This window comes from Nothoprocta perdicaria, unplaced genomic scaffold (assembly GCF_003342845.1).
Source record: "Nothoprocta perdicaria isolate Ctin4 unplaced genomic scaffold, notPer1 scaffold_232, whole genome shotgun sequence".
Lineage (NCBI taxonomy): Eukaryota > Metazoa > Chordata > Aves > Tinamiformes > Tinamidae > Nothoprocta > Nothoprocta perdicaria.
In genome coordinates, this window is record NW_020455458.1 from 582,933 (window position 1) to 605,912 (window position 22,980).

General features: G+C 57.8%; 2 protein-coding genes across 2 annotated transcripts; both read right to left on the reverse strand.

Annotated features, from left to right (window-relative positions):
• Positions 1 to 459: 459 nt before the first annotated feature.
• Positions 460 to 4,463, reverse strand: APOD (apolipoprotein D). Its single transcript, XM_026039514.1, has 5 exons — positions 4,409 to 4,463; positions 3,798 to 3,928; positions 3,318 to 3,439; positions 2,183 to 2,271; positions 460 to 1,264 (listed from the first exon to the last, which is right to left on the reverse strand). The coding sequence occupies exons 2-5, from the start codon at positions 3,918 to 3,920 to the stop codon at positions 1,029 to 1,031; spliced, it is 570 nt and encodes a 189-aa protein (XP_025895299.1). The 5' UTR covers positions 3,921 to 3,928; positions 4,409 to 4,463; the 3' UTR covers positions 460 to 1,028.
• A 1,771-nt stretch (positions 4,464 to 6,234) lies between these two features.
• On the reverse strand, positions 6,235 to 22,551 carry ACADVL (acyl-CoA dehydrogenase very long chain). The gene is made up of 18 exons (XM_026039551.1): positions 22,543 to 22,551; positions 18,480 to 18,552; positions 18,084 to 18,148; positions 17,289 to 17,423; positions 16,938 to 17,082; positions 16,482 to 16,611; positions 16,094 to 16,216; positions 14,624 to 14,822; positions 12,943 to 13,047; positions 12,735 to 12,821; positions 12,124 to 12,186; positions 11,868 to 11,969; positions 10,427 to 10,524; positions 9,718 to 9,790; positions 8,334 to 8,406; positions 7,948 to 8,020; positions 7,450 to 7,525; positions 6,235 to 6,372 (listed from the first exon to the last, which is right to left on the reverse strand). Exons 1-18 carry the CDS (start codon positions 22,549 to 22,551, stop codon positions 6,235 to 6,237), a joined length of 1,767 nt encoding a protein of 588 aa, XP_025895336.1.
• Positions 22,552 to 22,980: the final 429 nt, after the last annotated feature.

A 22,980-nucleotide genomic window follows, 5' to 3' on the forward strand; every position in this document is an offset into this window, starting at 1 on the left:
ACATAGCCCTGGCAGCGCCGGCAGCCCCGCAGTGGCCCCAGCCTCGYGGTGCCCCGCGCAGCCCCCGGGCAGGGGACAGAGGCTGGCAGCCGGGGCGCTCCCCGCGGCCAGGCCGGGCGGCCCCTGCTCCACGGTGCTCCGGGAAGGGCAGGGAGCGGCTGCCGCGCGGCCCCRCGTGCCGGGGAGCTACAGAAGCCCGGAGCAGCTCTTGGGATTTCATTTTTAATGAGTTGCATCGGTGCTACTGAAGCCGCAGTCACAGGGGCGCGTGGAGCAGCCGCGCGGTGCCGCGGGGCACTCGAGCRGTGCGGGCAGAGCCAGTGGGGTTGGGGGAAGCCTGTGGGGCTGTGGGTGCAGGGGGGACAGGGGACCCGGCTCTCTGCCCATGGGCAGCGCCCGGAGTGGAGCCTTTGGCAGCGCCGACCTTGACGGAGGCGGGAGAGGACGCTCAGAGGCACAGCGTGATGGGCAGTGTTGAATTTCCTGGCATTTTTAGCCTTCACATGCAAAGGACCAGATTGGATTTTAGCAAGAGGGTTTTCTGACTTGGCAGGAACACATCCCTGTGTCCCGGCACCAGGAGCCATGGTGAGCGGCCCCACGGGGATCCCGAGATGGCGCCGAGCCGCTGTGGCAGCACCACAGGGCAGCACAGCCGCTGCGTGACCCRACAGCCCCGAAACATCAGAACCAAGGGAGGAAGGAGCCCCGGGGGCACGGAGAGGGACCCTCCCACAGGGCCCAGCCCGGGACCTCCTGCTCCTTGGCAGCCACTCGCTGGAGGAGCCGCAGCAGCAGCCGAGCGTCACACCGGCCCCTCAGCACTTGTTTTCTTCACCCCTTGGCTTTGAATCAGTGAGTTCCTCTGCAAAAGTCAGAGTGAGACAGAAGGGAGGAAGAGYGGCAGAGAGAGCAGCGGGCAGGGCTGGCACGCTACCGTTAGCAGGGGGCTATGGGGCTACGTAAACGGGTCCTAGAGGAGCCTAAGGAAAGCAGCAGAGTTTGTGGCTGGCGTGGAGCTGTCGCGGTTACATCTCAGGAGGGCAGTTAAGCTGGTCCGTGGGCATCATTTTGTCGGTGTCGATCTTRTAGGACTGCAGAAGGCTCTTCAGGTTGGTCACGGTTTCTGGGTGCATCTCAGGAGCTCTTGACAAAATCCAGGCGTAATTGACGTGGAAGAGCCAGATAATGTTGGTGCAGGAGTAAACCAGCGAGTAGTTCTCGTAGTCGGTGGAGATGACCCAGTATGGGGCGGAAGGTGTGACTAGGAGGGAGAGGAGCATCGTTAAGGGCCACGGGCGACCAGCTCTGACCGCTSCACGCCAGGCTGCTGGGGCCGTGTCCCCTGGGGACTCGGAGCTGCAGGAGCCAGGCAGCGGGAAGCGGCATCACTGCCTGATCCCGCTGGCACTGGCCACCGGGGCAAGTGCCCTTCCCGGGGAGGCTGCGGTGCCTTAGGCATCTGCTGCCGTGGGCATCAGCTCCTCCAGCTTCAGACCGTCAGGCAGAAAGCAGAATTGGGTGTCGTGCATTGGATTTGTGCCTGGTCCATTTGGGAATGCCAGGCAGGGCTCCTGAGGGCTCGTGGCCAGGAGGACACTGGCACCGCATGTTCTGCAGGGGACAGCAGTGTCTGTGCATGTCCCCCCCTCYACCCCTTCTCCAAGTAACTCCTCTAGCGCCCTAAATAGCTGAGGAAAAGGGGTGARAAAGTAAGAAATAGAAGGGGTGCAAGGGAGAGACCAACTTTCGCTTTTGCAAGCGTTGCTGCGGGCAGAGGAAGGCACTGTGTAAAGTGCCTCAGAGGCCCTGCTGCAGGACACTGCCCTGCAAGTGCCACGGAAGCAACAGGAGGAGGCTACTGGAGCGGGGCAGCCTGCRAGGGGACAGCGCCGGCAGTGCTCAGCCCTGCCCTGCTCTGGTCCTGCTGCAGTGGGTCAGAGCAGCAGCAGCCGCTGGGCTGCACCGCTGCTCGCCCTCCGCCCAGCCCGCGGCAAAGCCCTGGGGCAGGGGCACCTCTTGCTCTGCGAGTTTCACACTTCTGATAACATTGCGGTTACTTGTTTTGTGCCCCTGCACGCAGCCTGCGGCTGCCAGCAGCCCATGCCGGCTTGTGAGCACCTCCGGGGGATGCTCACCAGTGACAACTGCCCAATCACACCAGTTACAGCCACACACTTACACCAGTTAAAGCTGATGCCCATCTTGGCTGGCTCCTTCACATCCATGTAGGTGATTTCTCCTTCAATTTCTTTAAACTTCCCATTAGACCTAAGGAGAGAATGACAAGAGGGAAATAAAATTAGTCTAAGTTTGAAGTTGCATAGAAGTTTTCATTTCCAGGAAATTATCCCTCCTRAGATGTTTCTCTACCACAGAGTGGCTGAGACCCGTTCCAGCTGAGCACAGCTTTGCCAGAAGACCAGGGCAGCCTGTGGAGCTGCCCCTGCCGGGTGCCGTGACCCGCTCAGCGCGGTGGGGCACGGGAGATGCCGCAGCGGGTTAAGCTGCCCCAGCGCCCAGGGTGCCTCTCTGCAGGGCACACATCCCTGGCAGCACTACTGAAAACACGGGACACAGGAGCCCCCAGGGAGACAGGAGCGAATCCGCCTCGCCAGCAGCCCCCGTGTGGCTGCAGGGTCCTGTTATCCCACAGGGGCGGCTGCTCGGCCGGCGCTCGCGCAGGGCGCAATGCAGAGACGGGCCGAGCGGCCGCGGCGCTGCCCCGCGCAGCACAAAGAGCGGGTTGCAGCGCTGTTGTTGCAGCAGAACAATGTGGCCAGGACATGCCAGGGCGCACGGGGGACAGCGGCGCCTCTGTGCACGCTGCCCTCATTCATTCACCCCCCCGGCAAGGCAGAGCTACCGAGTGAGCCGAATGAAAGGACATCCGCGGTGTCTATGCAGAAAGCCGTGGGCTCAGCGTGACTGCCGGCCACCCAGAACAACGAGGAGACAGTTGGTGCCTTTGCTTTCCGCCTTGATCTAACCCGGCAGCAAGTTCTGCCACCCTCACGCAGCAGCTCCCACCAGAACGAGGCAAAGGCTTCAAAGAGCAGATCGTCAAATATTTGCCTAACTGAAATCAGCCCTTGTGTCTCATGTTGCCAGTCCCTTTTCATCAGGTACTTGGGGCGCTTTTACTGTGTGCAGGAGAGCAGCGCAGGGCAGGGGCACCTCTCAGCACCGAGTAGCACACGGGGCGGCTGCYACCGGGTGAGTGGCCCATAGCCCCRTGCCGCAGGACCTGGGACATCTGGCATCCACTGAGGATGGAAAAGAGTCAGTGAGCGAGACCCCAATTATTTTACACTTACTGCAGCTCCTTGTTGATCACTTTAAGCTTCCCATTCTCATCCTGCATGTAGTGTGCCTGGATGCATCTTCCTTTCTCGAAATTTGATGGCAGCTTTTCTATCTCGTACCATTTTCCGACGTACTGATAACAGAAAGTACAGAGAGAAGCCCTTAGCGCGGGGGGACCGGGCAAGCAYGCAGAGCAGCCTGGCTCCACGGGCCACACAGCTTGAGCTGCTCGGATCCCAGGAGCAGGCGACCCCCTTCCCCTGGGCCCACGAGACAGGGGGTCTGCAGGGCCACGTAGGYGCTGGGGGCTCCAACCTCCAGCCTCGTGGGCCAGGCTGCAGGGTCTGGGTCACTTGTACAGCATGTGGCCACTGCTCTTGGGTTACAAGAGCCCTCGCACCACCCCGTGCCCTGGCACAATTTGTCTCCATACATATATCACCATAGCCTCGTTTGCTGCCCGACCGGAGGTTTCAGAAACCTCTTCGCACCTTGGCCATATCAAAGTTTTCTTGGACTGGTGGGTCTGGACATGGTCCCATGTGAAACGTCTGCCCTTTTCCGAGGCCGAAGAGGCTGAGCAGCACCGGGAGCAGCACTGCCATCCTCAGCATGGTTGTGCCTGGATGCAAACAGTAAGACAGGCTTGGAAAGGAAGAAAATATCAGAATTTGGGGCATCCCTAGAACAAAGCTTGGTGTGACACATGGGGAAAAAAGTGTGTCTTCTGCCACCCCTGCCCATCAAGGGACACAGAACGGGAGAAAAGGACCATGGAGCAGAGGAGGGAAAAGCCACATTGCCCCTCTGCTGAAGGCACTGCTCCAAACACGGGCTAGCACAACAAGCAGCGGGCGCTGCCAGGAGCACTTAGGGCACAAGCGAGAGCCTCTCAAGGACTCGGCAGCACCAGGGCACGGCCCGTGCCCTCAGCACGCAGCCCCGGCCACCCCGCTCGTGTGCCTCTGCACGGGYGACACTCGCATCTGCCCCGTGCTCCACAGCGAAGCCTCGTCTCTGTCCCCCCACAGGACACCTCTTCCTCCAAAACCGCGAAGGCAGCGGCCGTTTTGTGCCGAAGCCTCTAAATTCGGAAGCGTACCTGAGGTGAGGGGCGTCCCGGGGCGCTGGGCTCGGCCGCGGAGGCGCAGGGCTGCAGGGAAGGGCTCTGCTGTCAGCTCCGCRCCTCCCGTTTATAAGCGCGTCGGGATCCTCCTTCCCCAGCGCTGGCACAAGCCACTCCTCGCTCGAGACACGTGGTGGTGCCGCGAGGGCCGCGCAGCCGCCCGCCCCGCACGGCGGCCACGACGCTGCCCTTTGGGCGCTCGCCCGGGCGGCCTGGGCACCCGCAGCTGCTCCGCGCTGCCCACGAAAGCCTCGCGTCCCCACAGCGGGGCTATTGCAGAGGCTGGACACAGCAGCCAGCCTCGTCACCCTGCCCAGAGCTCAGGAGCCACCCTGGGGACCATCCGCATGTTCCCTGTGGCGCAGAGCCAGCCCGGCCCCATGCCGCCCGCGCGGCCCTCGGGACACGGCACGGAGCTCCGGGCACCGTGAGGGGCCTGCCAGGCACTGCGCTGCCCACAGGGGCTCGTTCCCTTCCCGACCGCAGTGGGCAGGGAAGGCACCCAAAGCAGGGGTTGGGCATTTGGAATAGTTGCAACGATGGCCACTAGTGTCTGCATGGGGCTTCTTCAAGTGCACACCTTGAACCACCGATTCACCCACATTAGAGCAGCTGGAGCACACGGGCAGCATTAAATAGCAGGCAGCACTGGCTTGTCTTAGGAGCAGCAAGAAATTTTGGCACTTTTTCTTATAGATTTTTAAATCCCATTACAAGTGAGAAACGCCTGTGCAATTAACACTGAGCTGACTTGACAGCTCTTCCAACAGGTGCCTGGCAAGTGAATTTGACAGCAGTGCAGTCACCTGTGAAAAGAGCCGGCCCTGTAAGTTATGCAAGGAGATTTGAAGATGCTCTGTGCACTTAATTACATTTTCTTTTAATCTAATCTCTGTTCAGGCTTTTGCTCTTTCCATGCTTTTACACACTGGCCTCCTTGTACGTGCACAAACAGGCTCTGAGCCCCTCCGTGTAGGTCACCTTCCGAGAGCCCCCAACGGCTCCACTTCTCCTGCCCGGTCTCGCTGGCCCTGGGGACGATGCTATGGGCCCTGTGGCCATCCCTGCTCATGCAGCCCCCAGAGCCAGGGTTGAAGSGCCTGGGGGACCTCAAACCCCACACACAGGGTGCCCACACGCAGAGGCTCTCCCAGCCCGCACGCGGCTCTCAGGGCACTGCTGCTGCACCCATCAAGCCTGAAGAGCCCGGCTGTAGAGCAGCTGCCCACACTAGCATCAGAGGAAGCTGCAGGAGCCCTAGGAAGYAGCCCCCCATTCATCTAACCCTCCTGTGATAGAAACAAGTTAGAAATCAGAACTGCCGACTCAGCTCTGACCTGTACAAATGGCACCATATCAGCCCCTGCCAAGACCTCCCCACAAACACACACAGCAGTGCAGAGGGCTCAGTTTTCCTCCTGACTTTAGCCCTGTCTGTGCTGGAAAAGCACCAGGAGGGGAAGTACTGCACACTTAACTTAGGACAGTATTTTGCCTGTGCACATGCAAACCCACTCATGAAGGCAGCCCCGTGAACGTCCCCATCAACCATCTGCACCCACAGCTCTCCTGGGGCAGGGGCAACATCCTGCCTTTGAAGCGGTAACAGCTCTCCAGACCCCTGGGAAAAGAGCAAGAACTGACAGTCCTCRGTCCACAGCAAGAGTGGGACAAGGGCACTCGTGGGGTGGCGCTTTGCTGTAGCTGCTCAGCTAGCAGCAACCCCAGCAGGAACAAACTAACAGCAGTTTATTAGAGCCCGGTAGGAGTCACAGCGGTTCCGTGSAGGAGGCAGGATCTGTTCAGAGGTCGAGGGGATGGGTTGCGTAGACCCCCTTGTTCTGCACCACCGCATGCGATATGAGCTTCATGTTGCTGCAGGACTGATTCCACGCGGACGACTTGACGGCTCGCAGATTTGCCTTCACTCGCACGTACGCCTGCACGGGRCACAGACACGTCGCCACCCGTTAGTTATGTAACCAGGGGGCCCCCGGCCTCCCGCAGTCGGCTAAGGAGGCTCCAAGGCAGGAGGCAGCGCTCACCCCGGGTGCCGGCACCTAAAACCCGCCGGTGCAGACAGCGCAGAGCCGCGCAGAGCGGCCCCTCCGCCTGGCTGCTGCCATCCTGTCCCCATCCTGCGCCAGCAGCACGTGCAGGGCCGGCCCCAGGGGACAGCGTTCTTCCACAGCACAGGGACCCCAGAGCCCTGCTAAGGCTGGACCAGACCTGACGGCCAGGCTGGCTCCCRGGCGAGGGCTGGTTGCTCCCTCTCCAGGGGCACATCGTGACCGCAATGGAAGTACCAAGGCAGCTGCTGCTCACAGATTAGACGGGAGAAAACTCTCCTGCCGGTCACCCTAACCCAGCCTTGGCACAGCCCAGGGCTCTGCTCAACAGCCTGCCTGGCGTTAGCTGGGACCAGGACGGTGTTTGCAAGCCAGGCTGCCTTGAGCACACGGAGCAAGGGTAAAGCCTGACCCTTATAATTGCACCTAATCGTGGGGTGGGGAGAATTCACGTCCATCTGCTAAGCAGTTCCTACCCTAGAGCGAAGGAGCGGAGCCACATCAAAGGGCAGGAAGCTGGAGCAGGGGTGGAAGGGCAGGAATGAGGAGAGCCAAGGGAGAACTGGGGCAAGGGGGGGCATTAAATCCCCTGTGAACATTTCATGCAAGAATGAAGCCTCCTGTGCGTTTTCTGGATGATGAGGCAGCTGCAATGCAAGAGCAGAGGGTACTTGCACAGTACATGGAGGGTGGAGTGGTGCAGTGGTATGGTGGCACAAGGCAGCACTATCTACCAGGCACATATGGAGTAGATATGGGGTAAGGCTGCACTAGCTGCCCAGCATATCTAGAGGAGGTGCATGGAAAAGTGCCTGACACCCACGGGCAAACCCAGGCACTGGTGCCTCCAGCACCAGTCAGCATGGGCACGGCTGAGCCGGCCCCTGACAAAGCCACCAAGAGGCCAAAGCAAGTGGAGCAACCCAGCCCCGTCGTCCCCATGCCCACCTCGTGGCACCACGTCCAGCACAGCAGCCTCTCATGTTCTGCAGACGCCAGTTTCAGAGTTAAGGCTCGGCTGGCCCTGAGGAGAGGAGGCGACCGCAGTGAGGGCTGCTAGCAGAGAAACTCCCTGGTTAGAAAAAGCTGGAGCTGCAGATAAAATCCAGCCTGCGGCGAGCTGGGACAAAGCAGCAGCAGAGTACCTACGTGCCATGTACATGCACCCTTTGGGCAAAAGCGAGTGCTCCCAGGGCACCCCCAGGCCGCCGTGAAGCCGGCTGCTGGGCCCAGCCTAGAGCAGGAGCTGCAGCTGCCCGTGCCGGCAAGCAGCCGGGCTCCAAGGGAAGTGCTGTCCCATCACACCGCACCCTGCAATACCCCGACCCCGGCCCGGCCGCACAAGAGCAGAGGAGCCCAGCAGCTCTTGCTTGAGGCCACCGAGGCAGCAGCCTGGCTGGGAGGTCCTTCCTCCTCCAAACCTTCCCCGCCACCGCCCTCGCGCACCTGGAGAGCACCACGGCCATGGCGTACATATCGATGGCGGCATCGGCCACGCGCTTCAGGTGGAACTGCTTGTCTGGGGAGAGAGGCTGCGGTGAGCGGTGGCAATGGCGCTCCCGGGCACCGACCCTGCCATTGCCCCCGGCGCTGGCCACCGCGAGGGCAGCGGGAGCCCTCGTGGTGCCAGCGGGGCTGAGCCCTCAGAGCTGATGCCTGCTCCAGGCCAGCGCAGGGTGCAGCCTCCTGRGGAGCAGTGTGAGGCTACGAGCGGCCTCCGAGGGTGGCACCTGCACCCAAGGGAGCGCGAGGGGAGCACCGGGAGCAGCCAAGAGGGGCAGAGGGAAGGAGGGCGGGTGGTGGCCGTGCAGCGGCCAGAGGAGAGYGCCCACCTGGCAGCCTGGTGCCCCACGTCAGCAGGAGGCTCTCCACGGTTTCCCCCAGCAGGTCCACAGCCCTCGTCAGCTTTACAGGGAAGAGAGAGAGGCAGCGGCCTGTGAAAGCTGKGACAGGGCCACAGGGAGGGCGTTCAGCAGCCCACGACACCCTGCACCCTGGCCCCGGCACAGCGCAGGAAGGCAGCCAGAGGCAGCCTTGATCTCCACCTAGAGATGAGACCAGGTCCAGAGCTCGGCATCACACCTGGGGCAGCCTCACCACAGCCCAAACCCTCCCCGGGCCTCGAGGCACCAGACAGGCCAGCGCTSTGGGCACAGCCTCTGCCTGCGGGACAGGGCCAGCTGCCCTGGGAAGCACCTGCCCAGGGCTCCTCAACTGTCCCCCGAGGCTGTCCTCGTCCCTGGACCACCATAGGGCTGGATTAGGGCACTGACACTCCAACTTTGATATGTGGGCAAGATCCCTGTAGGGATTATACACGGCAGGTTTCCTAACCACTGCAGCTAGCTCAGGGGGCTTTTTAAGCGAATTTGCCCAAAGTGTAACATATCACTCATTGTTGCCTTTAACCCAAATCTTGTGTTCTCAGGAGCTGCATGAGATGTGCAGATACCACAGACCACCCTGTGTCTCCCCCCAAGGCAGTTATGGGGGAAAGGAGCCCTTGGTATCAGAGGAGCTCTTGAGCTTTGGGGTTCAAACTCAAAGCAAGCACCAGGAAAAGCTGCCCATGCACACAGTGTCTTTGACCACTCCTGTCCGTGTCAGGACAGGTCCAGGGAAAGAAGCCCCTGAGGCTGGAGTCCTGCCTAGAGATTCCCAGCACTGGAGCAGGTCCAAAGACAGCGTTGAGGGTCTCAGGTGCAACAGCACAAGCAGCTTGTTTCCACATACAAGTTGCAGCTTGTAGGATCTGCCCAAAGCCCCGTTTCCTTTCCAGGAGAAAGCAAAAGAGCAAAACTGAACTTGTAGATGAGGCAGGGAAAGGGAGGGAAGGGGGGAATTTCCCTCTGTTTCTAGGAGTGGCAGAAAGTGCCTTGAGACCTGTTCATGCAAAATGGTGTAAAATTACAGTTGTGACACCCAAGGAAACAAACAAACCCTGGAAGCGTGAAATGGCCTGTGGGATGTGGGAACTCAGTCCAAAGCAAATGCACAAAACATGTTCAGGTGCACGGATGATTCACATCCACAAAAATTAGTGAGTAGCTTGCTACCCTGGAAAACTTCCAAATGTTGGGAACTAAATTGAGAGATTTAAGAACTTATAAAACKAACTAAATATAAAYATATATATGTTGTCATTATTTGAGGGATGAGCCCTCTAATTCAGGAACAGCAGCTCTTGTGGTTCAGCTCTGAGGAAGACCCTCCTACCTGGACTGCACTGCTGTTGAGGTCTGAATGAACAAGTCCCTGGAGAGAGAAGCCAGAAGAGACCCCTACTTTCCTGAAAATAGAAAAATGAAATAGAGAAAAGRAAAAAGAAAAAAAAAAAGACAAAGAGGTGTAAAATAGAGAGAAAACAAGTCTCTGTTGAGAACTACACTGCAAAGTCACATCTAAGCCAGAAACAAAACTTTGGCCCTGGAGCGTTTCAGYCCTGTGGACACGCTCACCATAAAAACTAGAGCTCAGACAGTGACCTTCACCCTGGCTCCTCAGCATGTCCCAGGTGTGTCTCACACCAAGGTCAGCCTTATGCTACAAAAGTTAGTTTTTCCCCCACGTTGCTGCCATGTTACCCCACACGGCACAGGGGGTGCCGCGCACAGCAGGCGCGGGCAGCCTCGTCCCGTTCTTGCTGGCAGCAGTGCCACAGCAGCAGCAGGAGCAGCAGCGGGAGCAGCRGGCAGGCTGCACCTCCCAGCACAGCAGGAGCGGGTGCTGCGCTCCAACGGGGCGCTCCGGAAGGCTGCGCATCCGCAACCCGCGGCGGCTGTGGCTCCAGCAGAGCAGCTCCCTCCGGTGCTGCCCATCGCGGAGCTCCCGTTCTGCTCCCCACGCTGCCCCTCTCCGCTCCCGGCGCTATTTCCGTGCCGGAGCCAGCCCCGCAGGCAGCCRGGCCCACACGGGTGCCGCTTACCGCTTGGCTCTCCAGCCCAGTTCGCGGAGCAGAGCGCGCACGCTCCCGAGCGGGCTCGTGAGGCGTTTCTGCAGGTTCTTTAAGCAGCCTCCAGCATACTGAAACACATGGCAAATGCTTTAAACACCATCCCGTAGCAAACCCCCTGCTCCCGCTGCACAGGCACCTTCTGTTCCCCTGGAGGGAGCACAATGATCAGCTCAGAGCACTACCGGGTCTGCTAACTGGATGGCCAACTAAGACTATTTAAAACCTATTTAGTGCAGGAGTACATCAGTGCAGTTACACTGTTGTATCATGTTTGATATGACCTAAATACAACCTATATTCCCCATGATATGTATTTAYAATGTGCTTGTAACAAAAATTTGACTTATTGAAAAAGAAAACAGAATTGATTGCCTTAAGAAACAAGAGAACATCTCTCAGATTAGGCTAGTGCCCCTTGTACCAGAGGAATAATTCATATTCACAAGAACACATGCAGAGCTTTTTGCTTTCACACTAATGATCTGGGATCCAGAACCAAGGCAAAAGGAAGAGTATCAGAGGCCAGAGTTGGCATTCAAAGCTGCCCCTGGGATCTGTGCGGCTGCGCAGACGCGGTGCCAGGGCACGGGTCCGCACGCGAGCACAGCACATTCACAGAGCCCTCTTCTGCTTCCATGGGCAACGAGCATCACTGTGTTGAGCACTGTCAGGGCTTCACACTGCCAGGACATCGGTGAGGATCAGCTTGCCGATGAGAATCCTGGGCTTTTATACAGCACTTAATGCCGAGCACAGGCTGCAAGCTGAGCACGGAGCCCTTCAGGAAGGGAGATCAGCTCCCAGGAGCCCTCAGCAGGGAAATGGAGAGGAGCACTGACATGTGAGACGGCTGGTGAAGTGAACTCGGATCCTGTTCCCAAATCCTGCTGTGTGCGCAGACCTGAGCTGGCCTTCAGGTTACTGAAATCATCTCAGCCACAAGCCACTGAGTTCAGATGTGTTTTCAGACTCTCGATACCCCCGTAGCCCTCACTCCTCCTCCTCAGAACACTGCTGCACAAGGTAGTAGGCTCAGGGCCCTCATGCACGAGCCAGGAAGCGTGGCTCTCTGTCCAGATGCGAGGGTGGCACTTCAGTCCCCAGTCCTCAGAGGGGCGGCGTGAATGGCCTTGGGGACCCCCAAGGACCCCCAGCTGCCAGGGTGTGGGCGCTCCAGCAGGACACTGTTTCCTGCCCGCTCTGAGGTCTGTGCTCGAGCGGACCCGCAGCCCTTCCCGCCCCCATGGCCGGACGGCGCCCGGCCGGTTCAGGGCGCCCGTGGGCTCCTAGCCACGCGGCCAGCGCCCATCACAGTGCAGCCGGGAGCTCCCACTCCTCCTCCTGCGGCTGGAGCCCCTGCAGCCTTTCAGGAGGGAAAAACCCCAGCTCAGAGATCGCTTCGGGTCTTCACCTGGACGCCTGTCAATGCCACAAACAGCCGGAGGATGTCGTTGGTGCCCTCAAAGATGCGGAAAATCCTCAAGTCCCTCATGACCTTTTCAACGCCTGCCTCCTGCAATGAGGGGGATGTTCCAGCCAAGTGGGATCTGCCGGCTGCCAGGGTCACGGCAAGGAAGGGACGCAGAGCACCAGGAACTACCGACCACAGAGCCTCACCCAGCGCCCTTCGCTCTCCCCYGCCTGCCTGCCAGCCCTCCTTGCTTTACCTGCATGTATCCCATTCCTCCAAGGACCTGGATAACCTCATCCGCAACGTGCCAGGCCGCTTCCTAGGGATAAACACATCAAGCAGCAACACGGGAACATACCCCACTTGAATGCAGCCACTGGGAGCAGTCACCCCRAAGGCTCTGCTCCTGCTCCCCCTCTTTGTACCCCAGCTACCGACGCTACTACTAGGCACATGTGGGAGGTGATCCTGGGCTGGTATTACGTTACTAGCAGCAGGCAGTCATCCTGGGACAGCCAGAACAGGCYTCTGGCTGCATTTCCACCCGAGCTGGGCCATGGTCAGCAGCACAAAGAGAAGCAGGGCTGGGGGCCAGGACCACATGCAGGGAGCTGCAAGCCAAGCGGTCAAGCAGGGAGCTGCCCTGGCCTTCAGCGTCATGTCTCCAACCAAGGGACCCTGTCCACCTCACACACTCWGAGAGATCGGGCAAGAAGAGATGCTGAACCGAGGAGAGGAGCCTTCCCTGGGGCTAACAGCCACTGCCAGCCCCTGGTGCTTGTCCCTCCCCAACGAGGGGTGGCAGCAGAAGGCAGCGCTCAGGTCCTGTCAGCGGAAACGTGACACGCTGTCATTAAAAACACCCACCGAAGCAAAAACCTTGCTGATGGCAGCTTCCAGCTTGTAGTCAGACACCTTCATGTCCATGTTGGCACTGAGCACGTAGGCCATTGACTGCGGAGGAGCTGCCTGTGAGGCCGTGGCTCCTGGGCAAGGTCTGCCCGGGCGGGAAGGCACGGCCGTGCTGAGCCCAGCACCATCAGCCCCCGCTCATCGGGGCCGAAGCATTTCTCACCTCCGTGACGTAGTGCAGCAGGGCCATGCGGGCGATCTTCTCCTGAATGGCCCCGTAGTTGCTGATCTTGTCCCCGAACTGCGTGCGGTTAGCGGCATGGTCGGCCTAGCGGTGCACAGGAGCGCGTTACCACAGCGAGAAGGGGCCGAGAGGGGACACAGGGCTCACTGAGAAGGGAACTTTATAAGGAAGCAACTGCAGAGTTGCCCCTATACGTCCACCTGAACCCTTGCTGTGCTGCTTACTTTAACAGGGGTTGGAAGCAACCCAGTCTTTCCCTCCTGGAGGCTGCAAATCCCACTTGTTGCTTTCTCTGATTTCTGCCAGAACTCACAGGGTTCTGTCTTTTGGTTCAGGTCAGCAAAGGCGGCATTTTGGAGTGGATCAGGTATAAGGTCCCAAGCCAGCAAGTTAAGCTGAGGCTGGGAAATGCCCCGACAGACTCTTCCATTAGGACAGCCCATCACTTCCAGTAGCCACTGCCGAACCCCCTAACCTCACACCATAGGTGGGAGAGACTTTTAAGCATCTCCATTCTGAAGGAGCAAGTCACACAGCTCAACACGGCCCGCAGACCCCTCAGAACACAGGCACATGTGTTCGGCTGTGCCCGTGAATAGCTGCACTGAGGCCACCGAGCCTGAGCACRCTCAAACACAGGCCCGAGTGTTTGCTAGAGCGGAGTTTACATTAAACAAGAAATAAACAACAAATTCAGTAGTCAATGCTCTGACTTTGTTTCAATACATAGCTACACTCTGAGGTGGCACAGAGATACCATTCATGGGAGTTTGAATCAAACAAGTCAGGAGATTTGTCAGAAATACTGCTTTAGACAGTGTTAAAGATGCTTTTATCTGTGTTTCCCTCTCTAGGGATATTAGCCAGGCATCTATTTCAGGGTAAAGAGACTTGGGGTGAGACAACAGATGCTTTATTCCATTAGCTTAAATGTTTCTGCAAACAGGTTTGTGACCGTCATGCCATGCATGCCCAGCCATAATTATTCTCACACAGTATTTGTTACCCATGGAATAGAGCAGTTTCAACAGTGTCATGGGAACTTCCTCGGGGTGGGAGCCTGGGGCTGGTTTGGAGCCTACAAGTGCCCGTGCACAGACAGGGCTGGCAGGGAGTGTCTGCAGGCAGGCAGAGCCTGCCAGAACCAGGAGCAGCACCRGGGTGTGCCAAGCTGCCATACCTGCCTCCTGCAGCATTCACAAGCCACTTCCCTGCTCCTGATAGCACCTGCAGGTAGCTACAGCTGTCCCCAAAGCTTGAAGGAACCAGGCAGTTCACATGTGACCACGGAAAATTGCCACAGGAGTGAAAACCAGGTTGGGATGAGCTTTACAGGGCACAGACACAGGGCCTCACTTGTCAGTGAAGATGTGCGGCAAGAAAACCTGTCGAAGGTGCATGAGGCTGGGGCTTAGGGCAGAGGTTGAGAGCGCTGAGGGAGAGGAGGATGGAGAAATGCTTTGTGCGTGTGCACAGGGTCTGGCAGTAAATCCCCATGTGAGTAGCAGCAGCTGCCAGCAGCATCTCCACACCAGCGCTGACCCCAAGAAAGCTGATGGGACTGACAGACCATCGCCCCACGTGATGACACCTCGGGGCCACCGCGTCCCACAGAGCCGAGCCGCCGCACTATCCAACCTCCTGCCAAGGAGCAACTCACGGCCTTGACGATCACTCCTCGCATGGTCCCAGCCAGGGCAGACGCCATCCCAAAACGGCCGTTATTCAGTATATTCATTGCCACCTTGAAGCCTTTCCCGAGGCCCCCCAGCAGATTTTCTGCAGGCACTTTCACATTATCAAAGTGAACCTCAGCTGTATTGGAGCACTTGATCCCCATCTTCTTCTCTGGAGGGCCGCTACGAACACAGAACAGAAGCAGAGAGAGGAGGCTCTGGAAGGCCACAAAGCAAACACGTGCATTTTGTGCATGGCTTTATGAATGTACCATTTTGGCATTTGCACAGGTATAGGGGTCCCCAGGAGAGATGAGATAAAGTGGGACAGACAGTTACAGTTGCCCCGCACAATTGCAGCAACTCACGTGGCTGTGGAGGCTGCTGCAAGGCACATGCAGATGTGGGGCTGGGGACAAGAGCCTCCTTCACCCCCCAGGAACTTGCACCATCTGCTGCGCACAGACAGGATGGCAGCGGGAATGGGACGGGGCGTCCAGTCCTCCCTTAGGTGAGAGGGATTGAAGGGACTCTGCTCCGTGCAGGCGCCGGGCCAGGACCCCTGCCAGGATGAGCACACATAGGAGGCATTCCCTATCCTTATTTCCTCCCTTTTTAGTCATGCTTCTTGGAGCAAACAGCTGCAGTGTGCAAGGGTTGGGGTTAAACGTCATTAGGAGCAGCAGGGGAATGTGCTCTGCTGGGCACAGAATGGTTGAGCACCTCTGAGCAGCTGGAAATCAGGCAAGAAATGCAGGGGCACGAGGAGCTGGCAGTCTGCTGACCCATTGTCATAGTAACTCTGGTTAAAGTCTCACCAGGAGAACAACTTCTCACACAGCATTTCACCCCCRAGGTGACAAGTACCATGAGCACCCCGTGAAACATGGTCACTCTGTGAGGACAGCCCTAACGATACGTGCTGAAGGACAATGCAGAGCTTCCCACGAGCCACAGTTCAAGGTCACGGGCACGTGCTTGATGAGTGATGGTTAACTTCAGGGCAGCCAGGCTGAAAGCAACTGGCAGCGCTAACGTCTGCCCGTAACGCTGGCATMTCCCTCCCCAAGGCTACAGAAGTTCAGAGAACTTTATAAGTCATCTCTAGCAGTCTTCCCAGGGAAGGCTGGACACTGACACCACTTTCTGTTCCACCATAAAACAGTAATTCAGTCTATGGAAACACAAAGAGCTAGCGGCTATTCTGACAGCAGTTACAAGAGCAATGCAATACTGTTTGGCTCATTTTGTGATGCTTAAAGATTGGCTTTTTTTAACTTTCCAACGTGGACAGGATAGTGACACAGATGGCTGGGCTGGTGAGGGAGCTCGGCACCGGCAGAGTGATTTGCTCAGAACATTTTGCAAGCCAGGGGCTGAGACAGGATGAGAACTGCTGGATTGCTGTCCTGGGCCAAGGTCTTTGCATCCCATCAACATAGACCAACTCTTACCTGGTTACTCCCCCAAACGCTCGCTCCACGATGAAAGCAGAAATTCTTTCTTTTGTTTCACCTGTTTCTACTTTTATTGGTGTCTTGGCAAACACAGTGAAGATCTCAGCTATCCCTCCGTTACTGCAACACAAAGCAGACAAAAAAGCGGAGAGCGTTTCTCTGTGCAGCCTATATATCATTGCATTGGTTCTCTCTTCTCCACAGACTTTGTGCATCACACAAGTGATTGTTTTACGAGGGACAACAGCAATAAAACCAACTACTCTCTATATAAGTGACAAGAGCCCACCAAACTAGCCTTACAGAGAAGCAGACACTGTCCAGCCTAGGCTCTGGGGTAAGACCCCTCGCTGAGGGAGCAGGACGTGCCTGTCCCAGGCCTCACCTGATCCAGATCTTCTCTCCGTTGAGGGTGTAGAAGCTGCCACAGGGGCTGGGCTCGGCCACGGTGCGGATGGAGGCGGCGTCCGAGCCGCTGGCGGGCTCCGTCAGGCAGAAGGCAGCCACGGTCTGCCCTGCAGTGGGCAGGGAGCAGCCAGCGGGGCGCAGGCTGGGGCCCAGCCGCGCAAGGACCGCGTGCGGCGCTCGGGCTGCGCTGCRGCCGCTGGCACCCGGGGATGACCGCGTGTATGCGGCGGGGACCGGGGAGGACAGCCTGGCACCCACCACCCTCGGGTGGACATTTCTCAGGGGCCTAACCATGCCATGAGCCCATGTTGCCTATGGCTCCCGCACCCGCAGCTCCGCTGAGGATGCCGGGCACGCGGGAGCAGCGGGAGCCGCGAGCCCGGCRCGCTGGCTGCAAGCAGGGACCGAGTGGTGGCTCCCGCACGTGCCCTACCGGAGGCGAGCCGGGGCAGGTACTTCTGCTTCTGCTCCGGTGTCCCGAAGAGCAGGATGCCCTTGAAGCCGATGGACTGGTGCGCCCCAAGGCTGATGGCCACGCCAAGGTCATGCAGTCCCACCACCTCCACCAGGCGGGCGTACTGCGGGAGACAGACCACCTCCGACAGCACCCCTGCCCAATGCAGGGAAATGCCCAATGCATTCCCCTCATGGAAAAGGGGTCCCCAACCCCGCTGCTGCAGACCTGGACCTGTTGCTGCCACCACAGTCCGGTCACTGACCTGCTGTCCCCTGTGCCCCAGGAACACAGCCCCCTGCGCAGGGCCCTGGCCAGGGCGCTCCTTACCTGGCTGTTCTTCAGCCCAGTGCCCCCCAGCTCCACAGGCACCTGCAGCCCAAAGACTCCCAGGTCTTTCAGGCCTGCCAGGGTAGCCTCCTCAATGGACTCCAGCTTCTCATTTGCAGCAGGCTTGTTCACCTCCTTCAAGGAACCAGAGAGGATGAGCAAGGGGCTGATACCCCCTGTTCAACAGGGAGGGCGTCGGGGGGATCCCCAGTTCTGGCCTGGAAGGGAGGTAGGAAGGGAAGTACTTCCAGCAGCAGTACCAGGACCCTGCAGCCTGCAGCAATGAGGGGAAAGCCCAAGTATCATGGGGCATCTGTGTCCTCCCTTCACCAGCCCCTCCTTCTGTGTGTTCCCTTCTGGCTCAGGAGACAACTTACACAAAGCCCTCCACTGCTGCAGGCCAAGGACTCTCCAGTCTAAAACTAATGCTACAGTTTTCCAGGATAACAGCAAGGAAGGCTGTGAATGTGTGCATGTACACATCCATGTAGAAATGTATGGAATTTGTGCATTTAGGAATATGCACAGGCACACCTGCTCAGGAACATGAGGGTCCACAGGTTTATGCATATTTGCACGTAGATGTGCTCACATGCACGCTGCCATCCATAGACATRCATGCAATAGGTGCAGCTGTGCACATGTCTCTGTGTGTGTGAATGTGTGCCTGTACATGTGCATGTAGATATTTGTGCACACACATGACTGTGCACATACGGGCATAGGTTTATGTGCAGGTGTGTCCGAGTATCAGCATATCCTCAGATRCCTGCAGGGCCGGAGGATGCTACTGACCTCAAAGAAGCGGGTGCAGGGATCCAGCAAGGCTCGCAGGGACTGCGTTTCCTCCTCTGTAAGAGCTGAGGGAGGACGGCCTGATTGGCACCATATCCTTTAGCCTCGTTACCTTCTCCAGCCCTTGACTTTGCCAAGTGTGGGGAGACCACGCGCTCCACGGTGAGTCAGCAGCGCGGGCAGCCTCACACCTCGGCTGCCGCCTCGGGGCCCGCTGCCAAGGGCCGCCCGCGCCGCCTCTGCCATTCCCAGGGAGTGCTGTTCCCCCGAGCAGGAGGCTCCTCGGGGCAGCCTGGCCACGTGCCCACATGGACACRAGCCCCGCTGCACCACTGCTTAGGCCAGGGACAAACGGTGGCAAACGGCACCAGTAACAAACCCTTGAATAGGACCCACCTGAGGGGAAAGGGAAAACGTTGGCAGGAACAAGCTGCCCATTGAAGATGTTTCTGACAAAGGAGCTGGATTCCTAGAAGAGAGAAGAGGTGGTGCCGTGGCAAAGGCCTGCCCTGGCACAGGAGATGCCCGAGGGCAGGAGCCAGCGGGACAGGGACTGGGGCTGCGTGACAGCGTGGGGAGCCCTGCYGGGAGCAGCTGCAGAGCCCTGGCCARCGCCTGGGCCAGCAGCACGTGGCGAGGCAGGGGCACGGCGAGGATACRGCTGCCGCCGTCCCCATGGAAAAGTTCTGCGTGTCCCCAGGTGCCCCCTCCTTTCCCAGAACTGCCCGTCAGCTGCTCCGATGACACGCTGCTCCCAGCGCGCCGGGTGTCAAGGACACGCCAGGAGCCCTCTGGCCATGGCAGATCCTCGCCGCCAGAGCACCCGGCGCTAGGGGCAGCCCTGCCGCAGCTCCCTGCGGCTCCACGGCCAACAGGCGCTGCCGCCTGACTCACCGTCTCCGCGCGGCTGGAGTATCCGGCCCTGGGGAGCGCTGCAGCGCACGGCGGCCTGCGGGGACAGCGCCACGGTGACTTGCGAGGGACCKGCCGGGCTAGTGCCAGCCGCAGGCTGCCCGGCCACGCTGCACGGGCCATTCCCTGGGGCTGGGGCCTGCCTGGCAGCAGGGGCTCCCGCACTAGGACCATGACCCGCGTGATCAGAAGAGAGACCAGCAGAACCCTGCCCAGGCCATTTGGATGGACCAGAGCACCAAGAGCCTCTCTGTTAAGGACAGAGAGGGCAATACTGCACATCCTGAGGCATGCGCTCAGTGTTGTGAGGCAAGGCAAGCCACCCCACAGGGCGGGAAGGGCGGCCTGGCCACTCGTCACACGCGTGGTTACAGTACCTGCAGGCTGCCTTGGCCGCGCGCTGTGCCCAGAGCCGCCCCGCGCAGCGCAGGCGCAGCCGCGAGCCCATCAGCTGCAGCATTTTGCCTCGGGACTGCGCTCTGCTCACATCCCTGGCGGGCAGGGAAAGGCAGCAGTGGTTGGAAGGCCCTTGTGCAGAGCCCGTGGTGAAAACCCCTGGGGTGCACCCCAGCTCCCCTGCCAGCCCCTGTCCGCCCCGTGCCCAGACCCACATCACCTCTCRGACCTGCTCCTTCAGCGCTTTCCAGCCTTCGCAGACCACCGAGGTTCTGCTGGCCAGTTACCGACCCACAGCTCGCAGGGCAGCTGGGCTCTTGGGGCGGCTGCCTGCGCCAGGAGGCCACGTTGTCGCTGGGAACGCGGCTGGCAGAAGGTGCCGGAACCCTGCAGTGCCACCCGGGCACTGTGAYGCCACAGGCCACGTTATTGCCGGCCCCTTATAAGTGGCTCTGGTGGAAGCCAGAGCTGCTGGAAGGGGATAAGAAAGCTGGAGCAGAGCAAGGAAGCGGCTGCATGGGACACCCAGCCCAGCCTGCAGCCTGCCCAGCTCCTCRTAAGCAGCACAGACAAGGCAGGCTTGGGAGGTTCATGTTCAAGACACCCAGCAATGGGCACTCAAGCACAACTGGTGTCACTTGCTAGTGCYCCAATCTACGGACCTTTCCTGGGCTCCCTTCTGCTTGTCAACAGAAGACAAACCCACACAACAGAAGTGTCCTACGAGCAGTGCTGGGGGCTGGCGGGAAGTTCCTGSAGAAGCACTTCCATGTTCCCCAGCGTGCGCGGCTGACGCCGTCGGCCAGCACCATTGCAGGGCTCCCTGCAGCAGACAATGTGCTCACAGATCAGTGCGTGTCCGTCTCTACACCCAAATAATGATTTGAAGAATCGGCTCATTAATTTTAAGACACTGTAAGAGAAGGAACTGCACACGGATGGGCGGGCATGAAGGAGACCTGCACAGCCTCCTTGTGCTTCCCAGTACACTACTGACAGGGAGAAACTTATTTCACACCCATGTTTATAGGTGAAGACACAGCTTTACCTTCCTCAACAAGTGACTGGGCAAGATCACAAGATGGCTGCATCCCTGTGGGTTTTCCAGCACTGCTGAGAACAAACAAACTGTATCCGGCACAAGGTCAAACCCTGGAGGTGGAGCTGGCTCAGTCACAAAGTTTCATGCTACTTGCAGGTCTCTTCAATTCACGGTGCCTGCTTGCTAGCTGAGACAMTTGCTAACGTTCATTTGGGTTTGTTGCTATTGCACTTCTCAGCTTTCTTGTTGCAAAACAGCAGGCAGCAGGATTTCTATTTACACAACATCATGGCGTTCAGGTTGGGATCTCCAAGCTGGAGAGAGAAAACCATCCTGTATCTCCGAAGTCTTCCAGCTTCCACGATGTCAGATGAGAGCCGTGTTTCAAGGTGCCCTGGATGGCAGCGCCGCGGAGCTGGCTCACGGAGCTGCCGGGTTTGCCTGGAAGAAGCAATGCCGTGACAGGGCTCCCCTCATGCAAAGAGGGCTCACCAAGGCGCCCTGCTCCCCTACGCTGCCTGCAGCACTGCCGGCTCAGCACCTCTCTGCACAAGGCAGAGCCTCAGCAGTGGTTTTATCCTCCTGTGCTCATCATGGAGATTTTTAATACAGCTTTCTAATCGCCATTTGATATGTTAAAAAAAAAAAATTAAAACTTTTTTTCCCTCCAATTGATAGTGCTGCTATTTCTCTTTGATAACTTTGGCCATCACTTGGAAGCATATGGGAGTACTCTGACTAGCACCCTTACCCAAGAGAAATCACATCCTATGCCTGCACACACTTCTCCAAATGCTGATTTTCCCCAGTACAACCCAATATATTACACACTACTATCTGGCACAGTATATATACCAGTATAATATACCAGCTCTGCAACTGCTTAAGCTCTTCAGCTTCAAGAGAAAAACAGTCCTAGGGTTTTAGCCATTCACAACAGTGGCAAAGTCTTTCAAAGCCCAGAGGAGGGAGCAACCATCCTGTCTGTGCAGTTCCTTGTACAGATAAACACAAGATGCGAGACCATCAACGAGAGATCTCCATAGCCAAGTCTGCCCTCCTGTCCCTACGTACACCACGTGCCCAACACAAACCACTTCCTCTGCAGCTCCTGCCACTCAGCCTTCTGCCTTCTGCATTCAGAGACCATCTTCACTCCTTTCACCTGCAGCAAGTATTTTGCCTTCTAAATTCCCCTCTCCATTTACAGTCAGTGTGTTTTCATGTTGAGAGTAAGTCAGGAACACAGGTGCCATGAGGTAGGGACACACTGGGAGCCACCAGCACAGAGAGCCCGCAGCTAGTGGTGGCGAGTGGATCACACCCCTTGCTGCGTGCAGCTCAACCACAGCAAACGCTGCAGACACAGGACCACTTCCCACAGGCGCCTCCTGACCTGGGGTCACACAAATYAATGAGCGTGTAATGAGGTCAAAAGACCCAGGAGTGCCACGATCCGAAGGAAGCAATTCTTGGCATAAGCCTGGCTCTTTTCTTTTTATGGTTCAATACCACAGCATTGCAGAAGCTGGATGTTCAGCTGAAACAGCAGGAGACAGAGATTACGCTGGAATCCTCCGGATAACAGAATTTCTAAGAAGCACTATAGGATCTCTAGCAAGTCAATCCTTTTTCTTCCTCACGTCAGTTTTCCTCATGCATACAGCAAATTTTGGAGATGACTGCTTTGTCTACAACCATTTCTTCAGAAAGAGGAAAACACAAAATAAACAAATTGAGAGGCCAGCATACACAGGGAATGAAAGTACAATAACAATAATAAGCTGATCCRCTCTTGCATAGGGCTCTCCCCACCTCTCCCCAGCAGCCTCACAAGATGAAAATCCAGTTTTCACAGAACACTGAACAGCTGCTGGAAATACAAGATGGAAATGAACCTGCTCAGTCATCTGGCCTTTGCTGCGCAGGGTTTATGAACCATACAGAACTGTAGAGAAACATTCGATACTTGCTCTTCCAGCACCAGTCTGCACCTCTCACCCGTGAGCATCCTCCCAAAGCATGTAGAGGAGAGATCTTGTGCTCAGCACTTCTTCAGTGCAAAGCAAGCTTGCAGAGAAGAGCTGGACTGACGAACTAAGCACTCACCTTGGACATGAGCTCCAAAGTCCTTTGCTGACAGGATATCAGCAAGCAAATCCATGGATTTGCCTGCATGTGAACTCGAGCAACTCCCCTGCTCAGGTGCCACAAAGCAGCCAGCACAAAACAGCTCAGGTCACTCCTGTTACTGGTGCTGAGCACGATGAGTAAACCTGCTGCCACACACATGAACCATCTCTCACTTCAGGGCCCCCAAGAGCCTTTGGCATTTGTGAGCACACGGCAGACAGCAGCTGTGCTCCCTCTGCAGAGTCTGGGCCATGTTGTCCACTCTACCGTAGGCTGTTCTCACTGTGCTCCCAGTCTCACCGTGTGCAGAGCCCATCCAACACTCCTTAATCTCTGAGCCCAATTCTGGAGAAAAACAATCAACCAAACAAAAAAAACCCCACACCACTAGCGTAGACATAAGCACTGGAAACA